The sequence below is a fragment of the Rhinoraja longicauda genome, chromosome 26 (genome assembly GCF_053455715.1).
Source record: "Rhinoraja longicauda isolate Sanriku21f chromosome 26, sRhiLon1.1, whole genome shotgun sequence".
Lineage (NCBI taxonomy): Eukaryota > Metazoa > Chordata > Chondrichthyes > Rajiformes > Arhynchobatidae > Rhinoraja > Rhinoraja longicauda.
The window spans coordinates 23,806,721-23,819,211 of record NC_135978.1 but is presented as its reverse complement, the minus strand read 5'-3'; the positions used below and the strand labels follow the sequence as shown (position 1 = coordinate 23,819,211).

The 12,491-nt window shown below is 36.9% G+C and overlaps 1 protein-coding gene across 2 annotated transcripts in view; it reads left to right on the top strand.

The window, feature by feature from the left end:
* Positions 1 to 12,491, top strand: part of med13a (mediator complex subunit 13a) — a 149,793-nt gene that overhangs the window by 93,075 nt on the left and 44,227 nt on the right. The window contains exons 11-18 of one of the 2 annotated variants that reach the window (XM_078422084.1): positions 1,195 to 1,417; positions 2,788 to 2,878; positions 4,631 to 4,749; positions 5,255 to 5,345; positions 5,883 to 6,100; positions 6,417 to 6,613; positions 8,030 to 8,961; positions 11,947 to 12,126. In XM_078422084.1, the coding sequence (XP_078278210.1) occupies positions 1,195 to 1,417; positions 2,788 to 2,878; positions 4,631 to 4,749; positions 5,255 to 5,345; positions 5,883 to 6,100; positions 6,417 to 6,613; positions 8,030 to 8,961; positions 11,947 to 12,126 (2,051 nt within the window). Of the gene's footprint in view, positions 1 to 1,194; positions 1,418 to 2,787; positions 2,879 to 4,630; positions 4,750 to 5,251; positions 5,346 to 5,882; positions 6,101 to 6,416; positions 6,614 to 8,029; positions 8,962 to 11,946; positions 12,127 to 12,491 lie in introns of both variants that reach the window. The other variant, XM_078422083.1, reaches the window with a different exon arrangement.

Sequence of the window (12,491 nt, the reverse complement as noted above, 5' to 3'; positions counted from 1 at the left end):
ACCGGTAACTTCAGTGCACCAGTCACATCATCTCCTTGATTACAAAAGGAAAATGGTTAGAGGCTTGGGACTTTGTAGCAAATGGTTTAACTGAAACCAAAACAAAACTCTTTGCATTTTTGAATCGTGAATGTGGTGGAATGTTCACCATTTTCTTGTTTTAGATTAACACAGAAACATTGTGACCTGAATATCATTTATTTTTGGGCACTCGCCTTCCTCTTTTTACTGCTGGTGCATAGTGATGGCACTGTGCTCTATTGATAGGAAGTGCCAGAGAATTCAACAAGGGTACACCATCGTTCTGATGGGGAAATTATATTAGTGTACCTTCATCAATGCTGAGATAATATCCTGGAATTGCTTGTGTAAAGCCATTATTGATGCATCATCAACATAAGCTGCTGCCATTGCATTGTCGCCAGTGATGCTCAATAAATGTTACCCGAGTTACTAGTTCCTGAGATTTAAAGTTAAACAATATTTAGTTAGTAGCTGCTGATTAGGCATGATGCAGCATTTACTTGCCATATCAAGCCTTTTGACCTCGCCCATCATGATATAATAGTGGGTGGGGGAGGGACTGATAAGTAAAATCCACCTGTACTTGATTCTTGCCCATGGTTTACTCTTCTTAATATACAAAATCCAGATCCAGGCCAGTCTTAGAAATTCTACAATGGTTGTAAATTACAAAACGTCATAGTTCTCTGAGTTAAATTCTATCTGTCAGTTTTTGAGTTTGCTGACTAGTCTGTCAATATCTTGGTGTTTTCCTCCTTGCTTTCAAGGACAGGCCCAATATTCACACTTAAATGTAAATCATTAACGTATACTAAAAACAGCAGGGGACAAAGCCTTGAGGAAGGGGTAAACACTCATCTAATATTGCCCTTTGCTGCGTTAGATCCTTCAGTGGTGACTGCTTGATACATTTTTGAAGAAGATTGTAGAAGTCGATTGGAACAATATCCTCGTTTGTTGAAAGCAACAATATAAGCAAACTTCCTTTTAAATAAAGCACTCTTTTCAAGATTTACTATTGACCTTTGGACTCTAAGCCCTTCGAAGCTCTCAGCTATTGAAGGTTTGAGATAAAGAATGGTTTAAAAAAAGATGGACTGAGAAAATGAATCTTCAGTTTCTTCTGCTTTAAGGCAGGTTGACTAATTAAAAAAAAACTTTTTTTAATAGGTTGGTGGTGCGCTCAAATAAGCCATTAAAGATTTCTGAAGAACGGGTTCAAGCGTACCTTCAGAGAATAAACCAATGTTACAAAAGTTGTCATCTGGAGGCTGATTCCAAGTCTGAAGTTGATCCATATGCATTTGATGATGGAGATGAGGAGTTCAGCTTTCCTGATAAGAAAGACAAGCAAACCACTGAGAGAGATCCTGGAAGGAAACATGCACAGAAGGTGAGTTATGATAAATGTTTTTTCATTAATGTTGCAATTCAGGAATAGTTCAGTTTGTGCAGTTAATTAATATCACTACAATTTCATTACACATAGGCATGGATAGCTCCAGTGTTTAAAACATATTATAAAAAGTACAACTGAAATACTTGTATTCCCTTTTCAAACATGAACTGGTCAAAATGCTTTTTATGCATGAAACATGACTTGAATATTTGGTCAGAACAATTTATATTAAATTAAATATTTGAAAAGGGTTTGAGGTGTTGAATTGTGGACAAAAAATATTTGTACAGAAATAAAGCTGCTTTTCTCCTCAGAAACGCTAACTAAACTAATGCATAAGAAATTTTGAGAGGTGCTGTTTTGTTTTTTTAGTTCAAGAACTTTTTAAACCTGTTTTTCTTCTGGAGCAGGTACATGTCTTTTGTGTTTGCTCCATGAGTGTTTCTTTAAACATCAACTGCCTCTATTTTAATGCAACAAAAACATCCCAAGGTGCTTAGAATAAATTTAGGTTGTCACACAAAAGCGCGAACAACCAAAATGTTTTGTTAAAGTGTTAATTTACAAGGTTGGAATTCCAGAGCTTGCAGCCTAGATGACTGAAAGCATGCACACCAAAGGAACAGTGCAGGGAAAGGGAGATTCACAGGTAATAAGCCAAAGATAAATACTGAGGTATTGACTGGGGGTGGCAGGTGTAGAGGACTTTACAGAAATAGGAAGCAGTAAAGCCGGGAAGGGTTTCAAACATGAAGAAAATTCTGAATTGTGCACTTCGTGGAACTTGAAGCCACCACGGTTCAACAAGCACAGAGCAATAGGTGAGTAGACCGTGATGTGCGATGGAATTTGAGCAGGAATATAGAGGCTTAAGAATGTGTACGTTGGGGATGTTACACGCAATGCTTCAGGAAGGATTAAACCATAATTTATTGAACATAATTCTTTATGTTACAATAGCAAATGCTGTGTACTACAGCAGAAATGAATGTAGCGATGCAGATGTAATTGCAAATTAATTTGTATGGATAGACACCATACAAATCTCTGTTGAGAGGACTTGCTAGTTTAAGGTTTTTTAAGTTGAGTTAGTGTTGAATTGTCATGTGCACCAGGACCAAAATGATAAAATTCTTGCTTGCAACAGGCATATTAGTGCAACAAATTTGCCAAACATTTCTCCGACAATTTTCTCCTGCGCTTGATGTAACCAATAGGACTGATGTTTAAAAGCATTTTAAATAATTCCAATTGAATGAAAATGCTGAAGTTGTAGATTAATGACTGTCTGGTCATGAGAGTCCTCCGTATACTAGTGTTTGTGTTCATGGATATATAAATACATTTCAATTTCTGTATTACAGGGAGACAGTGAAAGTGGTGGCACTTCCCACTCTATATCATCAGTAGAAGGAGAGGATGCTATGTCATTATTCAATTCCGGAACAAAGTCAGGTATGACTGACTGTTATTTTTTACTACTCTATCCTGTTGCTTTGTCTTTCTTCTCTCTCAAAAATCAATTACAGAAGTATTTTGTATACTTTGAGATGAATTCAGGATTTTTTTTGGAGAGCTGGAAATGAACAGCAAACTGAGGAAGGTTAAAATGTTTAGGTTAGAAACCCTTGGATTTAATTTACTTCAGTGTATTTTCTTCTTGGAAGCTGGGCATTATTATAGTTAATTATTAGTGCTACTTCTAAATTATTAAGAAATATGGTGATGCCCAAGTCAATGGTGATGCCCAAGTCAATGCTGTTCACTGATAGTATGTTTGAAAGTATTTTCATGTTTAAAAATTTGTAATAGTCAAAAATCATTTGCTTTGACTAAAACTGTTGTGCACAAATTAATCAAATAGTGGTCAGACCATTTTTTTGTGTGCTAGTTTGGGTATGGTTTATTGTATGCAGGCATCAGTCAGATCTAAAACACTGCTGCAGAGGAGACTATCCTCTTTTAATAATTTTCCACTTTTAGAAAATTATTTGCTCTTTGGTCTTTACTTTCTTTTGAACTGAAAGATGGGACCATATTTTGAATAAAACTTAGGATCTTTTTTTTAGTTTGTTTATTTTATATTCTCCTTTATCTTAAATTGTGATTACAATTATGTAGATGTCTGTTTGGAATTTTACAAATACTTTTTCAAAGAAGACGTGTTGATAACAAATTAATTACAGACAGCATCAGCAGCATTATAATTCCAGTGTTTTTGAGAGCTAATTGGAGTGTGTTGACTGCATATTTAGTTCATATTATGGGGTATGACATCTGTGTGGAGTTTCTTTACATTGATATCGCTAAGGCTGACCATCTTATCACTGGGTGAGAGTGGTGGAATGGCAATTTTGCTCCACTGCCATATATTTTTTCTGTAGTCTAAGCGGAGAATTAAATTGAAGAGGTAGTTAAACCACAACTGAGTCCAATCTTGTTCTTTATCTGGGTGGCGAAAACTTAAATTTCTTCTCTATGATTGTCATTAGACTAGGGGGCTGGTTTAGCAGCAGATAGGAATTTGATGTTCAGATATCTGTCTTTTACATCCAAATTAAACAAAGACCTTTCGAAAATGCATTAAACCAACTTCAATCGCATTTTGCATGTCAAAAACGTTCATTTGATTTGGAATATGACTGCTTACTTCTGGCAAAATAGACTATTTTTCTATATGCTTCACTACTTTGTAGACTTTATAAATACAAAGGTCCCTTGTGACTTGTAGATGTGCTAGATAGCATTTGAATTGAACAGCTTTAGAACTTCCTTTGAAATACAAACCTTAGATTGAAACAACAATGTTGTAAAGCATTGTCAATTTAACAGGGAATTTAAGATTCTCCTTTTTAAATTCCTTCTCAAGGCCATCAGTTTTTCTGTGGAACATGCTAAGATTGCAGGCATTTGGATCATTGGAGGACATTAACCAAGACCATCTCCATGGTGGATGGGAATGCTAACAACAAAGTTGCATGCTATATTGACAGGAATAATATGGCCAATCTTCCACAACATAACACCTTTCCACCAGTACCCTTTGTTGCACTGCTTAAAGCAGTACAAGAGGGCAGCAACATGCAGTAGAAGAGGGCTGCATGCATTTAGCAATTAGATGCGTCCTCACTGGTAACATCCTTGTCCCATAAACGAAAAAAATCCTCAAGTTATTAAGTTTTAAAAGGTTTTCTCTAAATATTATAGATGGACAGAAGTCACCCTCGCACAACCGGACTGCATCCACCAGTCTCATGAATGAGCTTGATCTGGTTGTTTCATACAAAGACCTTGACAATCTATTTGATGACGATGATGAACTTGTGGTGAGATATTTTTTTGGTTTATTTGTTTCCCTTGCTTTTACAGTAGTTACATTAGGAAGATAGATAAAGTGACCTGAACTTTGACTTGTGCAGATAACATGCATGGCAGCAGGTTTGGTACGACATTCTGATTGATACCGTGCGGTGATTTCTGATATGAGCCTCATCTAATACCCAATGTAAATTATGCTGATTTTTTGAGAGGAGACATCAATTTGATTCTATTATTTTAGGACATTTGCTTCTAAAACCTTCTGGATTTGTGCCACTGGAAATGTTAATTTAATACCCACTTAACCAAGCATTTTTACTTGAAAGAATGTAGATTTTTTTTTTAAATGGTGGAAGTTTCATGGTTTACTTAATACATGTGCAAGTTGGTCTTGAAATGTTAATTATGGATCATTAAGGAATGGCGAAATGCTAGTAGGTGCAGTCATCAAAAGGCATTGTTTAGTGATGCATGTTTTTCAAAAGTGACTCTTCATCTAATTATTTTTAGCAGGCTATTTCTCGATCTGCACACGTTGGATTGGATGAAAAAATGGGCAACAGGGATTCAAAAGCTGGGCCTTTTGATGTTTTTCCCTGTATAAGTAAGCAAAATACCTATTTTAGAAATTTGTATTTAATGTTTTCATTTTCAAAAGGAAAAAGGTGTACTGTTTTTTCAGCTGTACTGAGACCTACTCTGATTGAAACAGCTGAAATATTTGTTTAATACTAGTGTAGGAGTTGCTTGTCCCTTTGCGCTGATCAAGGAAAAGCTTTTACATGTAATTCTTGAGTCCAGTGGTTGATGCTTATTAAAATGTTGAAATCTTATTGGCCAGTTATATTCCTCGTTAAGATTAACAGAACAGCTTGTTCTGCCTTAAATGTCAAGCCTATATGCATTCTCCCAGTATCTGTTGAAAGGGTAGTGGAATATGTTTATGAACCATGCAATATTGTGGAGAAGGTGAGGTGTACAGTTTGGTAAATGTTTGACTCAAAAGTTCCAACAGTTGACTAACCACAGCTTTACCAGTTTCTGGCCCTATTAACTTTTAACTTGAGAATTTTGTTTCATTCTTGTGACTTTTAGATTTTCTTTCCACCAAATTTGTTCTGAATTTAATTTGTTCTCAAAGGTTCTGCAGATCTCCAGCAAATGTTTCCCACACCTCCATCCTTGGAGCAACATGGTCCAGGTTACTCTCCAATGAATATTAACTGCAAAGAGTTTGGAGGCTTAGACAACAACCCAGGAATGACTCTGGATGGCCATCATTTTACTACAACAAGCCTGAATCATTTCAAGGTTGAAGTAGAGGAGGGGATGGGTAGCCCTAAACCCTCTGAGATCAAGGTAAGTAAATTAAATATATGTACCTTTCTTGAAAAATTAAAATAAAACTTTTAGGTTTGCAAATAATTTTATTTTACTTCTATTTTAATGGATTACACTAATTATATCAACTGTAAAGGTGTTCATTCCCATTCTCAAAAATACTTCAATGTCATGACTACCAAGATATTAACTTGCATTTATTGTGGGAAGTCATTCCAAAATCCTTGAGGGGGATGAAAAACAATGGCAATTTTCTGCATGAAAACCCAACATTAATTCTTGTGTATAATCCAAAATGTGGTCTGTAGTTCTCTTTCCTATTTTTCTTCCTTAGGACTTTTCTTACGTCTATTGCCCTGAGAAGTGCCAAGGTTATGTGGGCTGCACTATGTTTGCACCACTGAAAATCTTACCAAGCCAGTGCATGCCTACTGTGAAACTGCTAGAGGAGTGTATTTATCGTCCTTCGTGGACTGTTGGCAAGCTAGACTTGCTTCCTCCTGTACCTCCCATGCCATATATCCGGGACATGTAAGTTTAAGTTGAACTATTGCTAAATCAAGTTCAGACAAATGTATAAACTGCATTCAAACAGGAAGTAATTGTGTCCACTGGGTCAGGGGAGAATTGATAATATTGTGAACCATTTTCATAGGACAAAACAATTTCCAGTGGCTGCGATGTCACTGAAAAATTATGAATTAAAATTTCTGTAAGAGAGGTTAAGAGCATGAAATGCTTAGACATTGAAAATAGAGACAAAAATCATTGCAGTTATTATTCATTGCAGGAATAATAGTGTAATAGTTTAGTGCAGACGAGGGTACGGAGTAATGCAAAGGTGGGAGTAGTTTAATTTTTATTTTAGCAAGTTGTTCCATTGATCACGTTGCCTAATTGGCTACTTTCTCAGCATCTGCTGTCACCATTTTTAATGTAAAACTGCAGTGGCCAGCATATTATTCCCTGTGCAATATATGTACCTTGCACTTTGCCAAACTCTCAATATTAAGACGGAGGAGACACGAGGGACTGCCAATGGTGGCAACTTGAGCAAAAAAAAATAAATGCTGAAGGAACCCAAGCATCTGTAAGAGGGGAAGGGAATCACCTCTCCACAGATGCTGCTTGAGCTGCTGAGTTCCTCCATTGGGTAACTTTTCTTTATGTTGATATTAATTTGAGAGGTTAAGAAATCAATTATTTTGCTTGTCATTGGGAATAAAAATTGTCATAATTTATAAAATGATTAAAGTGCAGTAAGTACTGTTTTATCTGTTCTGCTGGCCCTCCATGCATCCAGTGCTTATAAGAGATTTATGTACTCTAGTCTCTTTTGCTGGGTAACATGAGCTTAATGATAATTCTCATTATTGTGTGACAGTCATTAAACTCATGCTGGCCAGCGACATGAAGATTTTGTTTTCACAGTCTTTGTTCACAATCTCTACATTTTACATCTACCATCTCTCAAAATAGTGAAGGGATTGCATTGAATGCACAACTGTTCTCTCTGTTATTCCCAAAAAGAATAGCTAATCCCACTGAGAGTTTAGATTTGTAATGAGAAGAACAGGAATTGAATTTATGTTTACCATTTGTAAAGTGGAATGTTATGTATCTCAACTGTAGTGCAGGATTTCCTGGTTTATGATTGAATCTGACTAAATCGGTAGTAATCAGTGCAGAATTAACTGGGGAAAAGAATTCCACAATTTGTTTGATTTTATGAAATTTGATATTTTAGAGGAATTGTAATAATTTTGAAAGTCCATCTGTTGCAATATTTACTGATAGATGAATGTTTACTTGAAATGCATTTTTCCATATTTGTAGAATAAGTAAACAGCAGCATTTATCCTATTTTATTCTTTTAAATTAAACTTGAGTTCCCATTTGGAAACGAATATGTTTTTGCTTTTGGTTTAACTAATTTGTTCTTTTCAGTAACATTCCCAGTGTTGGCAGTGGTATGGATCAAGACTACGTTCAGACTTGCACACCACAAATGCATACTCCATTTGGAGTGACGAATAGTGCTCCACCCAGTAATAGTGGTGCTGGTGTCCTTCCATCACCTGCCACTCCACGCATTTCTGCACCGACTCCAAGAACACCAAGGACGCCACGCACTCCTCGTGGTTGTGGGGGTCCAGCCAGTGTCCAAGGCTCGGTGAAATACGAGAATTCCGATTTGTACTCGCCCGCCTCAACACCTTCAACTTGTCGCCCGTTAAATTCCGTAGAACCTGCAACAGTGCAATCCATCCCGGAGGCACACAGCCTTTACGTGAACTTAATTTTATCTGATTCCATTATGAATCTCTTTAAAGACTGTAGTTTCGACAGCTGCTGCATCTGTGTCTGCAACATGAACATCAAAGGAGCCGATGTTGGCTTATACATCCCAGACCCTACCAAAGAATCTCAGATCTCCTGCACATGTGGATTTAGTGCTGTCATGAACCGAAGGTTTGGAAACAACTCTGGGCTCTTTTTGGAGGATGAAGTGGATATCATTGGACGAAACACAGATTGCAGTAGCGAGGCTGAAAAACGATTAGAGGACCTCAGGAATGTTTCTCTAGAACAAGGAGAAGGAGGCCCCAAAGAGTCTTTGAAAGTGCCTGATGACTTAATATTGCTACTTCAGGACCAATGCACTAATCCATTCTCTCCGTTGAGATCAGCGGACCCTTCAATGGTGGCAAAATTGCGGACAGTGGGACCACCAGTACGTGTGGAGGATAAAGATTATCACAGGGAATGCTACATGGCGTTGGAACAGGGATATCAGTTCATGGAAAATATGTCGGGAGGGAAGCTCGATGAAACGCTCTTGAAAAGCTCATGTTTACATCTATGGTCAAGAAGAAATGGTGAGTTGCTCTGAAATTGATGGGTATATACAGAGTTCAGAAGCAAATAACATTTGTTTTCTAATTAATGATTATGTCGGATATTTTCTTGTTGCGATGAATAATTGCATCAGTTGCCTTTTATTTCTGTTAAGCTTTTAGTGATAAAACTAAAAGGATGCATCAGATAGTCACTGATAATTATTGTGTTCGAATGTTGTTGCTAGATTTCAATTGTAATTTTGCATTATTGATCTAGTTAAAGTATCAACTAATTCAAAAATGTGCTTTTTCTTGAGCATTTTATTTAAACAGAGCAATAACATGATACAAATTATTTGGCAGTTGATTCCATGGATCTGTGTACTGGAAAAATTGTCAAAGTTCTAACCGCTGAACAAAGAAAGTGATTGGCATCTGATTGGTTTATTTGAGAGATGCCAAACCATAACTGATAATATAATATTTTATCTAATAATATGTTTTCTTAACTAAATTTTATTTTTGCAAGAATAGATCTGGGAGAATTTTTAATTAACATTTTGGAAATGGGAACGGCTGTCAAAAGTATTTTGCTTTAAGGATTTCTACCATTGTTATAGTCTGTGACCTATTAACAGAAAACAGTCAGACAACCGAGTTTGTTTAACCTCTTTATTGCACTCACCAAGGTGGGAGAGAGTCTAGTTGCAAAAACATCCAGTGGGCAGCTAGTGCAGTCTCTCTCTGTGATTGTTTACATACACACACATTTATACCCTTAACAGTGCACCGGAGGCTTTCTGTTATGGCCTTGTATGGTAATTTTACAATGTCCAATGTGATTTGTATTATTATTATTATTATGTTAGAGAGTTATACAGCACAGAAACAGGCCTTTTGGCACATGGTGACCAAGATACTTATCTAAGCTAGTTCGTTACCTGATTCCTCTAATATATTCCTCTAATAAATCTTTCCTATCCATGCATGTCCAAATGTCTTTTAAAGTGTAATTGTACCTGTTTCTACCATTTTTTCGGGTAGTTGTTCTACATATCCAATATCCTCTGTATGAAAAAAATGCCCCTTGGGTCTCCTTTAAATCTTCCCCCTCTCACCTGAAACTTATGCCCTTAAGTATTAGATTCCCCTATACTGGGGAAAAGTCTGTCTACCCTATCTATGCCCCTCATGATTTTGTGTCTCTCTGTAAGTTCATCCCCCAGCCTCCTTCACTCTAGGGAAAACAGTCCTAGCCCATTGAAGCTCGCCTTAGATCCCCTCCAGATCAGACAATCCCTTTGTGAATCTTTTCTACCACCTCTTAATCTTCATCACATCCTTAATCGAATCATGGTGTGGTGACCTGAACTGCAAATAATACTCCAATTGCATTCTAGGTAATGCTTCGTACAATGCAACATGATGTCCTGATTCTTGTACTCAATGTCAGCCCACACCTACCCCAATCCCCTTTCTGCTAGCAAAATTTGATCATATTTTCAAACTATTAAAATTTTGATTTGGAGTTATTTAAGATATATAACAAATAATATGACAATAAGAGAGAACATGGATGGATGTATTGTTTTCACATCCTTGGGATGTCCCAAAAATCATCTCAGACAATTAAATATGAAGTGTAAACACTTTTGTATTCAATAACTGCTGTTTATTTTGCATCTAATGTCTGAATCAACCTTTGGACTAAATAACCATGTCAAGTGGGACCATTTGGCTAGCTCATTTAAACATTTTGCACAGCAAGTAGTTGCAAAAGCAGCATTTCCCTTGTTATGCCAAAATCTTAAGATGTTGGAAGCCATTGATTTATGCCACTAAATAATAACTTAATATTTCAGATTTGGGTAAGATCCTATAACATATTCCCTGCCAGCTGCAGAGACCAATGTGATGTTTCTGATTTATTTGTTCTCATTGCCTGGTATAATCATTTCTCAATCACTCCTAACTGAGTGGGTGAATGCAAAATTAAGTCAAATCATGTTTAATGTCAAATGCACAAGAATGGTGAGGTACCGTGCTATTCCTGCTTGCATAAACTTGGACAACCCACAAAAACATAAATTATACAAGACTGTAAAAAGAAAACGACATTGCAAAGTATAAGACATTAGTGCAAAAAACATTGGGAAAATAAGTCCATTGTAGTGCAAAAGGTGGTCTACAGTGTTCTACTGCTGAGTGAGGATTAGAGTTGTACAGGTTGGTACCTGATGGTTGCAGGAAAGTAGTTGTTACTGAACCTGATGGTGTAGGACTTCAGGCGTTTGTACCTCTTGCCTGGTGGTTCCATTGAGCAGAGGGCATGGTCCAGATTGTGGGGATCCTTGAAGATAGATGCTATGTTCTTGCGACAACACCTCATTTAGATGATTTTGATGTTGGGAAGAGCTAGACCTGTGCTGAGTCCACAACTCTGTGCAGCCTCTAGTGGTCCTGTGCATTGGTGTTGCGGTGCCAGGCTCTAATGCCACCAGCCAGGATACTTTTTGCAGTGTATCTGTAGAAGTTTGTTCGAGTATTTGGTGAAGTGCTGAATCTCTTTAAATGCCGAATAAAGTCGAGGTGTTGGCATGCATTCGTCATGATTGTATCTGTGCTGGGCCCAGGATAGGTCATCCAAAATGTTAACACCGAGGAATTTGAAGCTTATATATATATATATATATATATATATTTGAAGGTTATATATTATAAAATGCTTCTCTATTTTAACCAGTGTTTTGTTCTTTTCATTGCATGCATTGAATGTTAAGGGATCCCTGAAAATGCCATCAGGAATGAATACTTAGTGTTTGTATTCATCTGTTTAATTAATTAGAATGTTAACCCACTTTAAACTAAGCGGGTTAATACTGATTAAATGGCATAAACTATGCTTTGTGTTCATCTCTTATTACAAATAGTATATTTTTAACCTAAAAGGAAACTATATTCATTCTGAGATTTTGAGACTTCCTGTTTTTGACAGTAAAATTTGTTTTTTTCCCCCCTCTCAAGCTGTGGACGTCAGCATGCTGTGTTCACAAGATCTTCTGCGCCTGCTTCTCTCACTACAACCTGTTCTGCAGGATGCCATTCAAAAGAAACGAGCAGTCAGGTCATGGGAGAGCATACAGCATGTTCAAGGGCCTCTAACCTGGCAACAGTTCCACAAATTGGCTGGCCGGGGTTCTTATGGTAAAATACTGTCTATCTTTAACTTGCTACCATTGGATGTAGATTATTTGCAAAATGTCAATGCCAGTTATTGTTGTGTTATTCAGTTTACTATATTTAACTCCATCATGAAATCATGATTACCAATAGCATTTTGAGCTTATATGGCAAATTTTATTGCAGCAAAACATCTCAAGGTGCTTAGGCATTATTGTGTAAAATTTGACATTGAACTATTAGATCATATATAGTGAGATCCAAATGCTTGATCAAAGAAGTGGATGCTAAAGGAGGAAAGGGAGAGTGAGTGGTTTAGGGGAGATATCCACAGTTTAGGGCCTCGCATAGCATAGCGTCACGCTTGAATAATTAAATTTTGGGATGAT